This window comes from Lynx canadensis, chromosome D1 (assembly GCF_007474595.2).
Source record: "Lynx canadensis isolate LIC74 chromosome D1, mLynCan4.pri.v2, whole genome shotgun sequence".
Taxonomy (NCBI): Eukaryota; Metazoa; Chordata; class Mammalia; order Carnivora; family Felidae; genus Lynx; species Lynx canadensis.
Genome location: NC_044312.2, coordinates 75,008,352 through 75,029,243, shown reverse-complemented (window position 1 = coordinate 75,029,243; position 20,892 = coordinate 75,008,352). Strand labels below are relative to the sequence as shown.

Genomic DNA, 20,892 nt, shown 5'->3' with positions numbered 1-20,892 from the left:
CTACGCTCCGCAGATCGATCCTTTAGTGCCACAGGCAATTGGCAATTAAAACAGAACCTGTGCAATATTGTTCTCTAAGGGCCTCACAGCTGGTGTGGGGGGAACAAAACTCGGGGCTTTGGTCACGGGCTATTTTCAGCCTCTGATAGCAGTTGTGTTACTCATGTCTCATTCACCCTCTCCCCTCAGCCTCCCTCCCGCCCTTCCCTCTGCAGGCCAATGCTAGGGACGGCCTCCACGTATTTAAAGAGGACGAGAGCCCCCCTTACTCAGTTGAGCCGACAGAGACCACGCAGGCAGGTACGTGGAGCAAAGCAGATATTTGGGCTGGGGGTGGCCTGGTTTGGTGGCTGTTTGGGACAATGAAGGGTCCATAGAGCATGAGTGCGTTTCATGTCCCAGTGACCAGTGTCCATTCTGCTTCTGTGTAGGAGGCTCAAGCTATGCGCGATTCTGGTGTGGACCCAGCAGTGGTTTAAAAAAATTTCTAAAAGTGGGATTAGTATTTGGGGGTTCAAGGGAGCCTCACAGAGAAATGAGTAAGGGACTATATTTGGCATAAAACTATTTCCACGGTGGAATGCTTCCTATCGTCTTAGTCAAAAGACACCAACCCAGTCCTGGAACTATGACATAAGGACTGGATGTGTGACTGTGGAAAACTTCCTGACCTCAGGGCCCTGGTCTCCTCTGTGAGCCTCAGAGTGGACGTGGTGATATTTTTCTAACTGTAAAGTGCTTCACAGTTACAAAGTGGTTGTTATAGATACAATACAGCAGAAGCCAGCCTTCCAATGCTCAGAACACGAGGAACTGTGCTATTCAGAAGGTGCGGGCAAATGACTGAGATCTCTATAGTTCACCATACCCTGCCCCACACGTGGGAAATGCTCAATGAAGTTTGCTGGTTTAAAATACATTTCATGTCCCAAGGATGTTCAGCAACAGGTTCGCTTCTAATAATTTAAAATTAATCAAAACAGGACCCCAAAAAAGACATTGCTACACTGAGAAACCCATCAAAAGCTCTGTTGAATAGGAGGATGTTCCCCATGGAGGGTGAGGGGTGATTCCCAGTGTTTCCTCCAGGTCTCAGTTAAGGATTTGAATGACAGGCATGAGTGTGACAGAGAATGAGAAGTGTTGTTTTTTTTTTTTTAAGTTTATTCATTTTTGAGAGAGAGACAGAGACAGAGCGTGAGCGGGGGGAGGGGCAGAGAGAGAGGGAGACACAGAATCCGAAGCAGGCTCCAGGCCCTGAGCTGTCAGCACAGAGCCCGACGCAGGGCTCGAACTCACAAACCGCGAGATCATGACCTGAGCTGAAGTCAGACGTTTAACCAACTGTGCCACCCAAGTGCCCCGAGAATGGGAAGTGGTTTTAAGCAATGGTCTGAGTGGAGATGCTGTCCAAAGATCAAAGTTGCCACTCTTAATTTCTGTTCCCATCCCTGAGCTGGGGCAGTGACATCTCCGAGAAGGAGGAGATGGGTGACAGGTCTGAGGAACTCTGTCTTTCTGCGGTACAATTCAAAGCAATTCAATGAGCTTGTATTGACCGTCTTGTGTGTTGAGGCTGGGGTTGGGGGAAGAGGCAGCACTGATGCAGGGGAGGATGGGGAAATAGGGAGAGCCTGTCTCCTCAGTTTACTTTTGGGACCAAAATGTCAATGCTGGGTACATCCAACTCATCACAAAGTGTGTAAGATGGTTTTATGACCCGGAAAATGTAAGGGAGTCTTCTGGCTTGGCTTTGGTTCCTTTCTGAACAAGTCAGTCATTAAAATGAGCCCGGCTGTTGGCACAGAGTGCAATTTAGCCCCAGGGTCTGGTGCTCTTGCTGGCCAGGCAGACAGGTGCTCCACAGCTCAGGCACACAAGCCATCCATTAGAGATACGGGAGGGAGACCAGGGGGCAGGGGCAGGGGACAGATAGAGAAACAGAGACAGATACAGAGAGAAAGAGGAGGAAAGAGTGAGCAGCGTCACTCGGCAGGCAAATAGTCACCATTCTCTTGAAAGCGGGAGAGACAGAACCCTGGGAGAACACAAACTCAGAAATCCTGGGAATCTGAACAAGGAGATAGGAGAAAACGGCATCTGTCATTGAGACCGTTCAAAAGCCAGCTCTGGACATCACTTTAACTTCTCTGAGTTTCCATTTTCCGAACAATAAAATTAAGCTAAGGCCACCTATCCCAAAGGGATTTGTTAGAATCAAATGATATAAAGTATAGGAAGTACTTTGTAAAGCTGAATAAAACGGTCCAAATATGCGGGGCCTTTGAGAAAAGGCACAGGGCCAAACCCGGCAGGCTGCAGGAGGATTTCCTGCTAAGTACAAGTGTGATGATAAAAGTCCAGAGGTCAGAGTGGATAACAAGATGCCCAGGAGTTAGATGATGATTAGTTTGCTTTATAGGAGGAAGGACACAGACAGGGAATCTAATACACAGGAAACACAACTCCTGAGGCAGGCGGGCTTCCAATTATAAGCGCACTGCTCAGATGTCTGGGAATACTGTAGCCAGGGTTGGGCTTCACGGCCAAGGAGAAATGTGATGGCTTCAGATGTGAAAAGCCGCAGTTAGCACAGTGAAGAAAAGTGGGAGGGGACACAATGATTGTGAGGGCCGCGGGGTATAGACCTCATCGTGGGAAAGGCTCGAGCATGTGTCTGTTGGTTGGTTGCTGCCCGGTGCGGGCGTGGATGAATATTCACTTATTTGACTGTCACAAAAGTCCTGTGAGAAGTCATTCTTGAGAGGAAGAAATGGAAGAAAGTTCAAAGAAGCAAAGTCATGTGGCTCAGGGTCATGTGGCTAGAACGTGGCAGGGCCGGGATATAAACCAGGGTGCCACATGGTCTTTAGGAACACGTTATAAAGGCCAAAATGGAACAGAGTCAGTTTCTGAAAGTAAAATTCGGCCACACTTCAGAGAGAATTTCAGGAAAGGTATAACGTAACCCCGGTGTTCCGGCCGCAGTTTAACGGGCAAGCGTGTCTACCGTAAGTTTTAAAGGGATGAGAGCCAACGCTCGGGGTTATTTCTGTGCTGGGAATAAGCAACCTAGGCTTCCCAGGCTTGGTGAAAGGGCCTCCGGGTAGGGGACTTCATTCCTCTGTTCTGAAGCCTGGGAGGAAGCCACTGACCTTGAGTATCCTACACGGGCGAGTTCAAGGGCATGGTTTCCCTGGGCCCCAGGGACTCCGCTTGGGCTTGCTGCTTCCTTGTCCACATCGCCAGTGAGGTCAGCTGGTGTTAGGCACCAGGGCTGCCAAAGTGAGGAAGCAGCTGTCCTGGGGCACAGGCTTAGGACTCTGCCTGACATGCCATCGCTGGCACCAGGCCCCCTGCTCCCCCCAGGGAGCTCTCTCCCTGGCCTGGCTGCATCTGCTCCTGGGTGCAGCATAGTCCAAAGGCTGAGAAATAGAGCTGGTTCACAGTCTGAGCCAAAGGGGCCACGGGGAAGAAGCAAGGAAAGATCTGCTTGTCTTAAGACAATGGGAGTTAAAAGCTAAAGATAAAATAATAACAGTGGCAATAAGGAGAGCAGCTAAACTTATTAGACACCTGCCATGTATTACGCATTTGTATACCCAGTACCTTAGCTATCATGGTGATCTTATCTAACCTGGAAACCTTTGAAGACAACCCTTCTCGTCTGTCTTTACACGCGCGAGAACACTGGGCTCGCGATTTTGAGCATTCTGCCCAAGGTCCAACACAGAGGGTTTTTTGAACCCTGGCTGGTTCTTTCCAAAGCTCGTGGTCTTCCACCATGCTACATCACCTCTCTTCCCTGGATTAGAAGAGTAGAGAAGAGGCAGTGTTTGAGAGCAGATGCCACTGGGCAAGCTTTCTGCAAGGTGAGGCTCCAGTCACTGTTCAGATCCCTCTACCTGTCTCAGGGCTTGAAGGGTCCTTGAAGGGACTTCACAACATCGCAGTCATGTGAACAACCATCCCCAGCTGAGCTAAAGTCAATAGTGAGAGGGAACTCTCGAGCTCCAAAGGAGCTCTTTCTGTGTCTGAATGGCAATGACTCTTAGAGAGGCTTTTACTTACTGAGTTAAATTCAGGCTCCCTGCTATTTCCACCCATGAGTACTCTCTGTCCCATGGGGAGACAATGGGGTCAACCAGATCCCAGTTCCCATCAACTGGGAAGTTTGGTTAATGGAGACACTGACCCTTGTCCCCTCTCTAGCGTGTTATAGGCAGAGACCTGGGATATAGAACCAGCTTCACTCGGGTTTGAATCACAGCTCTGCCACTTATTAGCTGTGGGATCCCAGACAAGTCACTCGAGTTCTCTGAGTCTCAGTTTCCTCATCTGCAAAGCGGACATAAAACCATTTGCTCTGTGGGGTGGCTGTTCTAAAGATAGTACGTATAAAGCAACTGATACAGAGTAAACAATAAAGAGTAGCTAATGTTAATATAAGAACACAGCTTTGGAGTCAGAGCCCTAAATTCCAATGTAGCCATGTGACCTTGGGTAATGTAATTTCCCTAAGACTCCATTTCGCCCAAAGTTACAAAAGGTACCTTTTTTAATAGTGCCTACCTTGAAGGGTGGCTATGGGCATGGAATGATACACACCACAGAGCCGGGCCAAAGGGACTCCACACACTTTAGCTTCAATAATAACATTATTATGTTGGTAATGATTATCCCTTACATTCCGGACATACGCTCCTATGATACAAAATCTTGGCCTCAGCCAGTGTAGACAATTTGACTCACCATGGAGAATCAGGCATCTAATAAGATGACCACATGAACCAACACTGAGCTGAAAATGGCATCGTCACTAACAGTCCGCTCAAAGTCGTGGCCTAAGATTCCCTCCCACGGTCTTTAAGGGATGCCTACAAAGAAGAAACTGAGTCACTGAGTGTCCATTTTGCCTCCCCCACCCATTTTTGCCCTAAGGTGTCACCTTTCAGCTCCATAGTTGATAAGCTTGATAAGCACCAAACAGTGAGTGTTGGAGTAGGAAGGAGGTGCCCAAATACACAGCATCGTTATTCTTCTGAAGGGCCAGATTAATATGTGACAATCTAGAGTTATTGCAGATCTAATTAGTTCGCACATTTTATAATACTCCACAGTTTACAAAGTGATATGATGTACCTCAACTGCCACAATCCTCCCAGCAATAGTGGAACAGATGGGACAGTATGCCCATTTTAGAGAGAGGATACTGAAGTTCAGAGAGCTTCACTGGTTTTCCCAGATCACACAGCTCTGAAGAGGCAAGGCGGAACTAGAACTCTGGCTTCTTGCATCTGATCCAATGCTTTTCCCAGTACCCACTATCGCACGTTCCCAGTATAACTGTTTCCACAGCATTATTCGTGAAGAAATCGACACAGGTAGTCTCTCACTGGGAACTGGGTATCCAAAAGTCTGGAGTTCACCCTCCCCCTAACCAATGTAGCAAAGCTCACATTCTCTATCCTCTTCAGAAACCCCAAACTGTCCCCCATTTCAGTCGTGACCCTTGACTTCATCAGTGACAACACGGCCATCTCCAGGACTGGCCCGGGGAGTAATGCCAGGTGATGTGATGGAGACTGTGACCCAGGTGGCAAATGGGGCTGAGTGACGGGCGAGCCTATATTTGGCATCCTACCTTCAATGACCCTTGCCTGTGCCAGGCAACGCTGATAAACAAATGGCCCATCCCTTGGTATCTTGCCAGCATAAACTCACATTCTGGGCCTGGCTAGAGGAGTGTTGAGACACAGGAATTCCAAAGCAATGCCGGAGGCCGAAAAGGTTATGTACTTGAGCCAGGACTTAAATGTGCTTTCAAATCACAGTGACTTAATTAGCAGATGCGTGCTACTTGGATAACCTGAAATAAAGGGGGGGGGGGGGACGACAAGGACTTGCCTTAGAATAGCTCCTCAATACTGCTTTAAATTCCATCATATTTCACCCAAGTTCAAGGTGACAAGGTCAAGATTAGAACCTGTGTCTTCCAATTCAGGATGCTTTACAACATGCTCTGCCTTTTGGCCTTGGAGCATTGGAAGAAGAAATCAGAGACGTCTTCTGTGTTTAGCCTTCGTAGCTACATTTCCAATTTTAAAAATGGAACTCGGCACCTGTTTAATAAAACGCCTACGGATTTCTATTCTGGGTTTCAAGTCCTAATATACGTACGTCAGATATTTATGATCACTTAAGAAATAACCTGTGCTAGGATCCATTACCTTGTGAAGAAGGTATTATCTGTAATCTTATCCTCACTTTGAGAAGAATCATGTGGAGGCAACTGCCGAGTGCATAGGCACACATCTTCCCAGGGGGCATCTCTGTCTACCATTAACTCGCAAGACACGCCAATTAGATCTCCACCAAAGATCTGAAATAAGAAATGTGACCTAGGGTTGTTTTCATTGAAAATTTCCATCTCATTAATTTCGCAAGTGTCACTGTCTTATTCCTGGATATATATGACATTTCTCTTCTATTTTATATTATGTTACAACCCAGGATCAAAATGAACATGATCAAAATTATGTGATTCTACTCTTTCCCAGAGAATGTATCATCTTTAGTCAGAGAAGGATGGATCTTAGAAAAAGAAATTGCCTAAGAAAATCTCCCAAACGTTTTCCTTCTTTTGTCTTACCTTGTTTGTAAATGAGGAGGTTGGTCACTCTTAAAAATCTATTCCAACTCTAGAGACCTAAACATTTTTAAAAAGTCAAAAATAAACAATTTTGGGTTCTTTCAGGGGATATTAAGACATGCCCTGTGTATTCTTTACTCTGCCTGAAATGTCCTTCTCCCTTTTTGCTCTCTGGAGAACTCTTATTCACCCATTTGGATGTGACATCTGTGATCCTCCAGCGACTCGCTGGTTTCATCCCTAGTCTAACTTTGGGTAGCCATACTCTCCTTTGAGTTTGCATGGTACTCTTGTAAGACTTTTCTCTGGTACCCAGTATCTGGTTCCTGCTTCTCTTCCTCACTAGAATGTGGACTTCTCATTACAGGCAACACAAATTACTCGTTCTTATAAGTTTTCCTCCCCTTGATCCCTCGCCAAGTACCTAATACAGTGCTTGACACATGACAGGTAGGTAGGTAGTAAATGCATGAGTGAATGAATGCAGACTTGATCCCAAGCCTTTCATTTCAAAATGCATTATTCCTTCCTCTGTACTAAACAACCTGAAATACAGAAATAGAAGCACTAAATATTTCCTTAAAAATTTTTTTTTTTTTTTTTATATTTAGAGAAAGCAAGAGCAGGAGAGAGGGGAAGAGAGAGAGAATCTTAAGCAGTCTTCATGCTCAGCGTCGAGCCCGATGCAGGGCTCAATCCCATGCCCCTGGGATCATGATCCGAGCCAAAATCAAGAGTTGGACCCTCAGACGACTGAGCCATCTAGGTGCTCCTATGTTTCCTTTAAAAAAAAATGTTTTAAGTGCATTTTCTAAATTTACTGAATAAAAAGAACAGCCTGCTTCTATGAGAGGAAGGATTGGGTGTTCCTGGCTAACCTCACGCTATTTTTTAAGTGGGAAAGCTGTTTACAGGGACAATTAGGTAGAGATGTTCCCTTTGGTCCTGGTATCAGGTTCAGTGGTCTGTTTGCTATTTACCTTCTGTTTCTTAGCAAAACCTGTCTTTGTTATGAGGCTGGAAGGCACAGTCCAGACCAGTTGACCCAGGAGAACTTAGTGTTAATCGCCAACTATTATAAGAAGGTGACTGGCTTCCCAGAAGGGAAAGAGAAGGTCAGAAGCAGCCACTCGGAATGGGCTGATAGTGCTTGGTCTCAATGACAAGATGGCATACCAGTCTTCTTAGAAACCAAAGGATCTCAGCGAAAATTTGGCCCCCTGGAGCTGGCCAGATCTCAGAAATTTCACTACTGATGGCTGACTTCAGTTCTGCTCTGGGGAAACTGAAAACTGGATTCATACTTACACACAGACACAGAAAGAAAGGGAAAGTTGTTTTTTGATGCCGCTACTTGTCCGGTATTTCTTACACAAATGCCATAGGGAGGAGACAATGATGGCCCGGGGCTGGGACTCTCAGCCACTGTTTGCGGCAGAACATCCTGGAAGGGTGTGGGAGGACACGCAGCAGCATCATCATCATCGCTTGGCTCCTGTGATCACACCTGGCACTGTGAGTTCTGCCATCCGCCTTCCTGCACATCGTGTCATTCGGGTCTCCAAACAACACTGCGTGGCAGCGAGGGAAAGAGTGACTCTCTCCATAGTGTAGGTGGGAAGGCAGATGTAAGAGAAGCCGTGCAATTCGTCTCCCTGCACATGGCCAGGTGTGCTAGCCCTGAAAGCAGAAGGCAGGTTTCCAGACCACTGAGCTAGTATAGTGCCACCATAGCTTACTGCTTGGGTCTAAGAGATAGGAGGGATAAATCTGAATGGGACATTTTATAGATCATGGATTTTTATCGGCGAGATTGGCTATGGCTTGGGGCGCCTGGGTGGCTCAGTTGGCTAAGCCACTGACTTCAGCTCAGGTCATGATCTCACAGTTCATGGGTTCAAGCCCCGCGTGGGGCTCTGTGCAGACAGCTCAGAGCCTGGAGCCTGCTTCAGACTCTGTGTCTCCCTCTCTCTCTGCCCCTCCCTTGCTTGTGCGCTCTCTCTCTCTCTCTCTCTCTCTCTCTCTCTCTCTCAAAAATAAATAAACATTAAAGTTGTTTTAAAAACTTAAAAAAAAAAAAAAAAGATTAGCTAAGGCTTTTGCTGCCCAAGGCATGGTCCCTACTGATAGCATCAGCACTGCCTGGAGACTATTAGAAATACAGAACTGCCTGCTTCTCCCACATCTAACAAACCAGCATCCACACAGTAGCAAAAGCTGACGTGATTCGAGAAGCACTGAGCTAAATAAGAAGATAACACCATTTTCATAGATTATTCCCACGACTGATGGAATCGTATTTAAAACCTTAGATGAAACAATTATACTTAATATTTGTATATAATCTTATGTACGTAAAATTAGCTCATCTATCCCTTCCAAGAACCCTAGGGGCAGGTGCTACCGAAATTTAACAGAAGAGGAAACTGAGTCTTAAAGCAGTTAAGTGACTTGCTCAGGGCCATCTGAGTGTCTGAGCTTATTCAGTGATGTGCACACAAGTGACTATTTGCTGAATGAATGTGTGGATGGATGAATGAATGGATGAATGAACCACCAAACACACCGGAGCTGGATCCTGGCCTTGAGAACACGGTACTACGGGGCATTTGTTCACTCCTGAGTTTGCCAACATTTAGGGTATTTGTTTTAGATCCTGTTAGACTTGACCTTGGTCAGAAGGTCTTCAAGATGCCGAACTGGGGCGGAGGAGCGAAATGTGGTGCCTGCGAAAAGACGGTCTACCACGCGGAAGAAATCCAGTGCAATGGAAGGAGTTTCCACAAGACCTGCTTCCACTGCAGTGAGTTGGGTGAACACCATGGGGGCCCCTCAGCGTCCGGAGGGCATTTCAAAGCTCACATTTAGCCACAGATGCTGCATAAAGGTGGTCCTCAGGGTCTGGTCCCGGGACCAGCAGCAACAGCATCCCCTGGGAACTTATAGAAATATCACCCTGGGACCCCACCTAAAGGGATGGTGTTCTCCTGAGGACCCTCTCGCCAACAACTTGCCCAGTTCTTGCCAAAGTCAGAACAAGCTGGCCTACTGCTGCCATTGTGGCAAGAACCTTGACCCAGTGGCAACATTTGCAAAGTGTGACTTGGCAAAGAAAGGAAGCCATCGCTTATCTGGAGCCCGGATGCATTGGCTCTGTGTTGTTCCCACTGGCCAGTATTACTGAAGCCAGCTGCGACTGGTCTTTCCCAAGAAAGAGCCTGTGTCAGGTGAGGGACAACATCTGCCCATTCTGTAATAGTCCAAACAGGAAGAGTTTGGGGCATGGACACCAGTAGTGTCACAAAGGGAACCTTTAGCATCACCTGCTGGACACAGATGCACAGTGTCACAGCTGGGGGAATACAAACCCTGGGGTCCCTCTGGGAGTCTGGCTTTGCCTGACCCATGACTTTGGACACACCATTTCTCGTCTCTAAGCCTGGGTCACAAGAACCCACAGCGGAACCAGGAGTAGAACCCGTATCTTCAGACCCCCAGTCCGGTCCCTTCAACATGACTTCATTCTAGAGTTTCCAATGGCCAGTCCAGTTCTAGGAGAACAGTCTCTTTTGACCCGCTTACCTTCCTTGCCTCCCTCCAGTAGGTCTGGCTTAAGGGCTAGTTTCGCTAGACATTTGGCAGACTCCCTCCCCACATGTTCCCCCACACCACCCCCATGATTTAGCCCAGTGGCCACAAGGTGTCACACTGCCCCGAACTGTTTCAAATGGAACTTCAAGGATCGGGCTCCATCTGTTAAAGCATGAAGGCACTTCATCCTTAAGCTGCCGAAAATAGTAATGTTTTATCTGCTGCCAGAGTTTCCATTATCTCTCACCTTCCATGGCAAACAGAATTGTCATCGAAGAGCAGGGAGAAGCATGGCTCTGAGTGACTGGGTTGGTGGACTTACTAGTAAGCTTTGGGCTCTAGTGATGGGTAATTATTTTTAAGTCATCATACACATCCATCAGATTCATCATCATTGTTACAATCATCTAGAAGTCATTGTTCAAGAGTTCCTTCCATAGCCTTCTGGCTTTTGCTCAAAAAAAAAAAAGCCAGTGCTTTTAAAAAGAGCAGGCATTGGGAATAATGGAAAGATATTAGAATTAGACTAAAAATGACTAGGGTTTCAGTTTGGGCTCTGCTGTGGACTAACTGCGTGACCTTGGGCAAGTGATTTCACCTTTGCGAGCCTCAATTCCCCCATCCATAAAATGGAGATGACAGTACCCACCACACAGGCTGTCACAAGATGGAAACCGGGGTCCTTGATCAGGCCTCTATTCTCCTCTGATCAACTTCAATGTCTGAGTGAGAACAGGACGTGGTAGGGAAGCTTTCCATGGTCGGGGTGTCTTGTTGTCCTTAGGTAGCAGGCAGATGCCCTGTTCAATGGAGCCACGGTAGAAGGGATTTGAGCATTTGCTGGTGTGTCCCTTTTAACCCTTTGAACTCATGGGTGGGCTGAGGGTCCGAGCAGTACATGTTTCCATAGGAGTGGACAGAAGGGTCCCGCAGAGGAGCATGCTTTTCTAGATTTCCATCCCCGAACTTGCTTGTCTACAGGCCAACCTGTAGTTGTTGTAAATAGGCTTCAAAAAGACAGAGCCTACCTTAGCTTGTCCCCTGGCCAGTGTTCTCCAAACTCCTAGACAAATCTTAATCCTCCTTATCAGGGCTGTCCAAAAGAAATATAATGTAAGCCACAGATATAAATATAGCTTTTCTAGTAGGCATATTTCTAGAAAGGTATAAAGAAGTGAAATTAATTTTAAAACATTTCATTTAACCTAATGTGCCTAAAATCGTATTTCTACATGTAATCAATACATAAATTGTTAATGGGATACTTTACATTCTTTTTTGTGTATACTAAGTGTTTGAAATCGGTGTGCGTTTTGCACTCAGAACACATAACATACACGGTGGTGAGTGGCCGCAGCAGTGGCCAACACAGCTCGACTCTGCCTGTGTGTGCAAGCTGGTCAGAAGCCAGGGAGTGGTGATAGAAAGGGCCCAGGCATGACGGGGAGTAACACAGCCCTGGAGGGATGGGGATAAGAAATGGAGCAGGGGTGAGAGGACCTGAGGCCAGTCATGGCTCTGCAACTTAACTGCTGTCTAATCGTGGACAAGTCACTGACCATCATTGACCCGTGCGTGCATGCCTGCATTCACTTACTCATTCATTCATTCATTCATTCAACAAATGTTTAATGAGGACTCACTTCAGGCTAGGCCCCATACCATGTTCTGAGGATAGTAAAAATTAAAGTGTTGCCCTCAAGGAACTCAGAGTCTAGAACATCAATGAATATTTGAGACGTTTTTCTGGAGGCTAGAAGCTGATAGCAACAAGAAGGGTGGAGACGCGTGTGTATGTTATATGCCCAAATAGAAGGTATTTTTCTCCAAAAATTATTCCTCACAAAAAGGATTTGCCCTGTGTTCAAAGCCTCATAAAGTATCTTACACTATAGGACAGTCTCTCAACTTTTTTTTTTTTTTTTTACAGAGAGTTTTTAACACACACAATGTTGACTTGTTTAATGTATTTCCATACGCTTCTTTTCCCATCCACACAACCACCAACCCCTCATCTACAACCTTGTCTTCCCCCACTCTCATATTCAATTATATGATGTTTTTAAGTAAAATGCTATTTGAGGAAAGCATATTACCCTGAAACAACTTCATTCGATGGTCGATTGCTTATAAAGGTCACTTGAACAAAAACAAAAACAAGGAGGCAAATAAATTGAATGCACGTGTCTTATTTTTCTTGGGGCTATGACCTCACTGTTATAAGCAGTGAGAACCACCATAAAAAACCTTTAAGGATCAACCTTTACAGAGCAACACCGCAAGTTATCAAGTGGGGGAAATCCTACATATTTTTTTAAAGCTGCCCAAATGCTATGCTAATAGGAACTCCTGGTTGAGATACAAATTCCAGGGGACAGCCTCCTACTCAGGTACCACCAGACCTCAAAGATGCACACAGAAGTGGTAAGTCTTGGAGAGCGGAGTCACTGCCTGAGGAAAACCCTGGTGACAGGGAGGTGCTGACGGTGAAATTTTTTGTCCCTGAGTTTGTGTGAGATGAGAAAAAAGTCATCTCTCCAAATCAATACATTATTGATCTCTATTATTAAATTAAATATTATAAGTAGGTAGTTAACACTTTCATTTACATCCTTAAAAGTTTTTTTCTTTTTTCAAATTGCCAAAAAAAACCCCACACTCACTTATTTTAATGTATCTATCTTCTTTTGGGGATAAATGGGGGCTTGCCTTATATACTTCATGTTCCGGGGGACACTTTATATTAGGCAATATACAGTGACTGGGGATTTCCCCCAGTTAAAGCCTCAGGGTCTGCGAGACAGGTCTACCTCTATCTACACCACCTCCTGCTTCCAGACCTGGATCAAAAGTAGCCTCAGTGGTAGTTGTCTCCTTGAATATCAGAGTGCTCTTCAAAGGCCACGGTAAGTACAGAAACCGCTCGGTCCCGATTCTGGTATTACCAAGAAAAAAAATAAATTCATCCCCTGCCTCAGTGCCTTATCCCCTCCTCACCCCACAAGCATACACACGCGCTTCCCTGATGTCACGTGAGGTTAGACACTCGGGAATTCAGGTTGTTCGGATTCGGGAACAATATTCTTAACTAGCCCAAGACCACACACCTGGTTCCCATCCTGGCCTCCCCTTCTTTCTAGCTGGGTTCCACTGAACACATTATGTCCCTTCTCTGTTCCCCAGTTTCCTCACCTGTGAAATCAGGGCTGCTTTGGAATCCACGGCTCAAGGTGCTCCGCTCAGGGATCAAAGTTGTGCTTTCGGCCAGAGGGTCCCTCTTGCTGGGGCTCTTGGCCCTGAGCATGGCATTAGGGCTTCGGGGAAAGGGGGAGGAGCCTCGGCCCCAACCCCCTGACTGTCCCTTCCTCCGCAGTGGCCTGCAGGAAGGCTCTCGACAGCACCACAGTCGCAGCTCATGAGTCGGAGATCTACTGTAAGATCTGCTACGGGCGCAGATATGGCCCCAAGGGGATCGGGTACGGACAAGGCGCCGGCTGCCTCAGCACGGACACGGGCGAACATCTGGGCCTCCAATTCCAACAGTGAGTCACCACCACTTCTCCCAGCCCAGTAGAGCCCTAGCTATCAGGACAGTTCATTTTGTTCCCATAGCAACGTTTTCTGGAAGTGGGAGAATGGACTCTATTGTTGACTGGCTGACAATAAGAATACTCTGACCAAGTTTTAACAATGTGTCATCTCTCCCAAGACGCTCTTCAAATTATCTGCCTTTCTAAAGGGCAATTACTTTTACACCATGGCTCTTGGTCTGCATGTCAAGAGAAAACCCAGAAAGTACAGATGTTCCATTGTTTGACCTTTGCTAAACTGCACGGAGTCCCTTTTCTTCCCCTTGGAGCGTTTCTGTGTAAATCACATAAATATGGCAGGGAAGCAATGGCCATTCTCTGCGTCCTTGTCACTCAGTTCCTCCCTTAGGGTTGTAAGATGACTAATACCCACATCACAGGGCGGGTGGGTCTACAGGGAGGGCTCTGTGCCTCAGGAGTAAACAATCAATTATGACTGTTCTGTGGGTCTCCCTAGTTGCCTGTTGATGATGCAGCGCTGAGGTTTCCCCCTCAACACTATCAAAGGAAGCTGGGATATCACCCTGCACAACCTCCATTTACCAGGCTGTTCTACTGTCTTGCTGCTCGCGCTGAGTTCCTCCCTGGAACTGAGTACAGACTGACAGCCACCCGCAGGCAGCTGGGGTCTGGCCAGCTGGTATCCGGACTCAGCTCTGCAGTGGGACTAGACAGAAAGGCCTAGCCCCACTGAGGCAGTGGTCCATGGAGGGCCTCCCCCAGAGAGCAGCAGTTAGACCATCTGAAGAGTCATCTGGCCCCTTCTATAGCCCGTGGTGGAGCCTGGGAAAACGTAGGAATGTAGGAGTCGTCGCTTACATGTTTCTGATCACTTAATCCCAACTGGACACCATTTAATGAGGAAAGAGGCCACCAACCACATTCTCTGCCACACGTTGCCCAAAGCTCACTCTCCTCCGCTAGGGTTTGGTTGTAACACTGCACCGAGAGAAACAAGAATCCGCACACCTGGGTTTCATCCCAGCTCTGATTACGAGTTGCCTAAACTTGGGCAGTTGCCCCTCATGCCCTCACTCTCTTCCGACTAGCCCTGCCTAACCTAGAGGTTACGGCGAGACATCAGTGATAAACGCACAAGGAAGTGCCAACAGATACAGAAGCAAGGGGTGGTTTACTGTGCTTCCATCTTGGACGATGCTCACCCGGGGACAGGTGACCTTTGGATGCAGGATGGCAACCTGACCTGTGACAGGGACTGCATCAGTTTATTGGACCATGGTTTGTTTGCTATCAATTGTCAAGATCCCATCTTGCTCTAGAATGTTTCCACAACTCACTCCATAAAGCAGACCAGTGGGCTCCAAGACGGTATAGAAGAATGTAAATGCTAGCAGCAATAATAACACAACAACACAAGCGAACACACATGGAACACTAGCTAAGTGTTTTACCACAGAAAGGAAAGATTTAAGCTCATTAGAACTAGGTTTGTTTGGGGCGCCTGGGTGGTTCAGTCGGTTAAGCATCCGACTTCGGCTCAGGTCATGATCTCGCGGTCCGTGAGTTCGAGCCCCGCATCAGGCTCTGTGCTGACAGCTCAGAGCCTGGAGCCTGCTTCACATTCTGTGTCTCCCTCTCTCTCTGACCCTCCCCCATTCATGCTGTCTCTCCCTGTCTCAAAAATAAATAAACGTTAAAAAAAAAATTTTTTTTTAAAAGAACTAGGTTTGTTAGTCCTCAGTAAATGCCAGGAGACACACAGACTTCTAAGTGTTTTACTCAGGTCCCCTCATTAAACCGTCTCGGCAACCCTGAGGAAGGCACCATGATGAGCCCCATTTCCCAGATGAGGAGTCTGAGGCACAGACAAGTTTAGTAACTCGCTTAAAGTACTCTTTTCCAACAAGCTCTATGGGTTTCATCCATTTGTCTGTGTCGACCAGGTCCCCAAAGCCGGCACGCTCAGCCACCACCAGCAACCCTTCCAAGTTCACTGCGAAGTTCGGAGAGTCTGAGAAGTGCCCTCGATGCGGCAAGTCAGTCTATGCTGCTGAGAAGGTGATGGGAGGTGGCAAGGTAAGGACGGCCATGTGAGCCAAGTGGGGCTTGCTCATCTGCACCACACGGGGCGGGAGGGCTAAGAGAGGAAAGTAGGAACTGTGAGCGGGTGGGAGCCAGGCCCTTCGTTCTCCTTTGCTCCCAGGAGCCGAGTTAGGAGCCACCCACCCTCACCCGCTTTCCTGGCTGTGAGTGTCACTGTGCAGAGCCCTGGAAATCTAGAGCTGGTGAAATGCGATGCAACAGGCCTAAGCCCACTAGGTGACAGGCACCCGGCTGGAAGCGCTGGAGATACAAAGTGTACAAGCCCCTTGCCCTGCAGTGTCCACAATGCTTCCAGAAAGCTATGAGCCCTGTGAGCCCATCACCACTGCATCACTCCATCTGCCACTGGCATCACCACCGGCGGATAGAGCAGACACCTCATAGCAGCAAGGAGCATCCTTGCTCACAAGCGTCTTGGCAATCGGAGGAGTCATCCAATGTCCGAGACCGTTATGCACACTTGCTCTGCAAGTTCCGGTTTCAGGATATTCACCAAAGGGTTGGGGCCCGACGGAAAGGAAAAAAAAAACAAAACTGTTTATACTAAAGCGGAACGGGGTGGGTGGAAAGAAGGGCCATGGGGAGGGTCTGACTTCGAATATGAGGGCATTCTCCACCCCCAAGACTGGCCACTTGAAGATGGAGAACGCCTAGGCCATGCCTGGTGGACGTACAGGTGTGCAGAAGAAGGCCGTCTTCCCATGATCCAAGCCACGCAACTCTCTTCTGGCAGAAAGACACGGAGTTCAAGCGAAATTGAATTACCTGGCTAATCGCCTCATTTCTTCTCGTCTTCTTTAACTTTATATTCGATGTAAATGTTACCCACGGCCCCCACTTTATTCCTCGATCTTCTAGAAGGGGGAAGCCCTTTTCTAGTCTGTTCTGAAGGAATACATACGGTAATAGTTCCGGTAAATTTATTTTTAGGGGTTCTGGGACTTGCTGGCCAATTCCATAGCATCTCATTTTCTCCAAATCCCCGGGAAAACTGGTCTGGGGCCTATTACATACGCGAACGGTTTAGACAGTGGCACCCCTTTATACGCTGCTCGTCAGGGGATTTAACATGGACACAGAATACGCTGCCCAGCCCACCCCGCTAATGTAACTCTCCTGCTCTCCTGTGCCCCTCAGCCTTGGCACAAGACCTGTTTTCGCTGCGCCATCTGTGGGAAGAGTCTAGAGTCCACGAACGTCACTGACAAAGATGGGGAACTTTACTGCAAAGGTGAGTGGTTCTGGGCTGTTTTCCCAAGGAGGGTCCTTGGAGGGTAAGCTGTGTCCAGCCAAGAGGTTTGTGTCTGCCAGGAGGCATGGCTGCTCAGCCTGAGCAGAGTCTGGGCTCTCAGGATGGGGAGCAAAGCCACCTAAGGGGAAGAAATCTCCGCCCCCCCCAACCCAGCTCTGGTCCTCTCCGTTGGAGCATGTGGGGGGACCGGATGCTTGAAGATACTCAGTGGTTCAGGGCAGCTGGGCGCCTGGGGGCAGAGAGGACGAGGAGAAAACAGTGTCCTGACTCAGAAGAGGCCATGGGCCTGGATAAACAGTATCACATTCCCTTCTGAAAATCCAAATACCCTCTGTCTACCTGAATGGTGGTTAGGGGCGACTGGGGAAGGATGAACTCTCTTTAGTATATTAGATTAAATGAATAGTTTATTAGTTCAGAGAGTTTGACCTCTCCTTAGTTTATCGACACATATCTATTTCCTTCCTTCCTTCCCTCCTCTCTTTCCTCCCTTCTCTCTCCTTCCCTCCTTCCTCCCTCAGGTCTTGCCTCTCTCCCTCCTTCCTTCCTAGCATTTGTTTCTAACATTGCATTATCACCTAGTGATCGCAGGGACAGAACTGACAACTAATTTTCCTTCTGGTCCTCACAGTTCTGCTCCCAGATGCCTCCACAATCCCTTTGTCTTGTGGAAAGGCAGTAGGGGTTAGCTCTTCTCTGATGCTATGAAAAGGAAGGGATGAATCAGGGCCAAGGCAATGTGTTCTCCACCTCGGAGCCTCTCCTAGGCCTATCGTTTCTCAGTGGGGTACTCCCACCCTTTCACGTGATGATGGTGTCTCAAGGTCTCCAGGTGTGTGTGTTGGAATGGAGGGGAGCAACGGGAGAAGGCAAGAGGGAGGACATTACTAATCAAGACTGCAAGGTGCCCAAACTTTGCCCCCTCGGTGAGACAGAATGCAAACAAACGCCCTATCCAAGAGGGGGTGCCTCCTCCCGCCAGTGGAGGACACAGAGGGTCCTCCGCATTCACAGGCCCCAAAACGCTAAAATGTTGCCGCGGCCAGCAGAGAGATGAACACGTAGACAAATAATAGCATAATTGCATCACCAAGTGAAAAAAAACTCCGGTAGTAGCACATAAAGAGGCAAGTGACCAGCTTGGGGTGTTAGGGAAGGCTTCTTAGAAGACAAGCCCCCTGTGGGTCTTGAAGGATGAATGTGGGTTTTGGTGGGGGCATTCCAGGGTCCACGAGTGGTTCCGTGTGCCTGCAGTATCAGGAGGGAGGCAAAGGCAGGAGGGGACGAGCCTGGGCAGGCAATCATGGCCCCGATCGTGTTGACTCAAGTGAGAAAACGTCTGTGAACACTTAGACCCAAGTGCCCCAAAGTATGAACAATTTCGATCAGCAGATCTAAAATAAATGCAGTTCGATATGCTTAAAAGTGAACTTATGAATACAGTGATCACAAGGACGTCTCTCACAGATGAAAGGACTGTGTCTAGGAGCAAGGAAGTGCAAACACGGTCTAACCAACCCTTTCTCTCTCCCCTTTCCTCCCTCTCGTTCAGTTTGCTATGCCAAAAATTTTGGCCCTACGGGTATTGGGTTTGGAGGCCTAACACATCAAGTGGAGAAGAAAGAGTGAAGAGTGTGACATACTTCCGTGGGCCTCCAGCATTTGCCACGTGATCCTGCCAGGCGGCAACCCTCCCCCGAACGTCCTCTCGCTGGGGATCGGGCAGTATTTCTCTTCAGAAGCGATCGTAGTCTTTACCCAAAGTTAGAAGACACCTTCGGAAGAAAAGTATTACAAGTTTAGCCTGTAACAAATGCGTTGTTAATTTCTGACACCCAGGGCGGGGGAGGCAATAAATAAATGTTTTAGCGGCACCTGGCGTGTCTCTGGATCTTTTCTTTCGAATGGAGGGAGATTTTCAAAAAATAGAGAGGTGTTTCTAAAAACGCGCTGCAAATGATGCAATGAATCTTGATGTCAACTGGGGAAGGCGTGAGGAGGAGGAACAAGAGGCAAAGGAAAGCAGGCTTCCAGGATCTGTCCACTGAGCTTCTTTCTCGTTACTGACAGAGAAGGAAACGGGGTTCCAGAGGAAGCAAGACAACATGAGAGCAAATTCTGGAAGGAAAATCAAAACTAATAAAACTGCTGAAGAGTCGGTCCTTTTGTCCTATCAGGGGCTTTGCAATTTCGCCCATTTTGTGAAAAACCCAGAAATGGCAACAAAATGTGGAGTTTGCTTCCGTGTTACAAACAACAGCAGGATGATTTTCTTTGATTCTGGGACAATTCCCTAGGGCTTGGCAATTTTCTTAAAATCTCTCCTACGTCAAATCGCCAGCCTCACCAATGAAATGCAGCCAATTAAAAATATCCCTGTGCTTCCTCAGCATGTTCTCAGCGGCCTGAGTGTGCATATTTTCTCGGGCCTCCGCTTCTAACAACCACCGCGTTTCTCCCACCAACGTGCAATTCTGAATTATTTGGAGGAAATGAAAGCAAAGGAAAAGCTAGACTAAACCATGGTTTTTCTACACACCAAGTCCCAAGAAGGCTTCCGTTAAAAAGAGCACATGTTCAGGGTTGCTTACGCACCATCATGGACAAAGCCCCGCACTGACTTCATTATTTATTTACTGGTTTTTTGACGCTTCGGATGCAATTACATCTCATCATTTTCTCTATTTGCTTGGCATTAACAGAAGGGCTCAGAGAGAAAAACAAGGGCTGGCAGAGGTTGTGCCCCATCCCACTTTCAAAGAGAAAATGTAGATGTTTTATTTGTCCAGAGACCCTTGCGGAGGGTGATTTGGCCACCGAGTTCCACCAAAATGACCCGAGGGTGGAACTATTGCACATTTTACATTCTCGGGGGAAGGGAGCACAGGGCGATTTATTTTTCATCTGTCAGCTTCTGGCCAGAGGTGTGTGAGATCCCATCGACGTCAGTCCAACGATTAATAACACCAGGGATAAACTGAATTAACTACATCAAGTCCCCTTTAACCTGCACGGACTTTAAGAGCAATATAGCACCTTGGCCTTGGCTAGGAAGTCCCCTACGCTAGAGACCTCCAGGCTTACAGAGGGGTAAGACACACAACATGTGAAAATGAGCACCGGACAGGATGACCTGCTCCTCTACCACAACTCACGGTTACTAGCCCCACCACCCAGCCAGCCGCCCTGGAGACGGAGCTAGAATCTTGTCTTCCTTGGCTTTGCCCTCCCCCTCCCCCTCCCTTGCCTCACTCCCCAGGCTTCCTGGATTCTGACTTCTCTACATCTCTAGAGTAACCCCCTCCATTCCTACCCTTTGGTATATGTATTAGTCGGCTAGGGCTTCCGTAACAAAGAACCATGGACCAGTGGCTCAAACAATGGAAATTACATTTTCACACTTCCGGTGGCTGGTAGTCTGAGATTAAGGGGTCAGCAGAGTTAGTTTTGGAGGCCTCTCTCCTGGCTTGTAAGTGGCCGCCTTCACCGTCATCACATGGCCCTCTCTCTGTGCATGTCTGTGTCCTAATTTCTTCCTCTTCTTATAAGGACACCGGTCATGTTGGATTAGAGACCCCGAAAAGTCTCATTTTAACTGAATTACCTTTGTTAAGACCCCATCTCCAAATACAATTAACGTATTGAGGTTGTGGGGGTTACGACTTCAATATATAAATGTGGGGGCAAGGAGGAGAGCCACGGTTCGGCCCATAACAGTAGGTCAATACAAGGGCTTTCACAAG

At 47.6% G+C, this 20,892-nt stretch overlaps 1 protein-coding gene across 1 annotated transcript; it reads left to right on the top strand.

The window, feature by feature from the left end:
- Positions 1-219: 219 nt before the first annotated feature.
- CSRP3 (cysteine and glycine rich protein 3) lies at positions 220-18,868 on the top strand. The gene is made up of 6 exons (XM_030331674.1): positions 220-300; positions 9,306-9,455; positions 13,617-13,785; positions 15,738-15,870; positions 17,035-17,128; positions 18,702-18,868. The coding sequence occupies exons 2-6, from the start codon at positions 9,344-9,346 to the stop codon at positions 18,776-18,778; spliced, it is 585 nt and encodes a 194-aa protein (XP_030187534.1). The 5' UTR covers positions 220-300; positions 9,306-9,343; the 3' UTR covers positions 18,779-18,868.
- Positions 18,869-20,892: the final 2,024 nt, after the last annotated feature.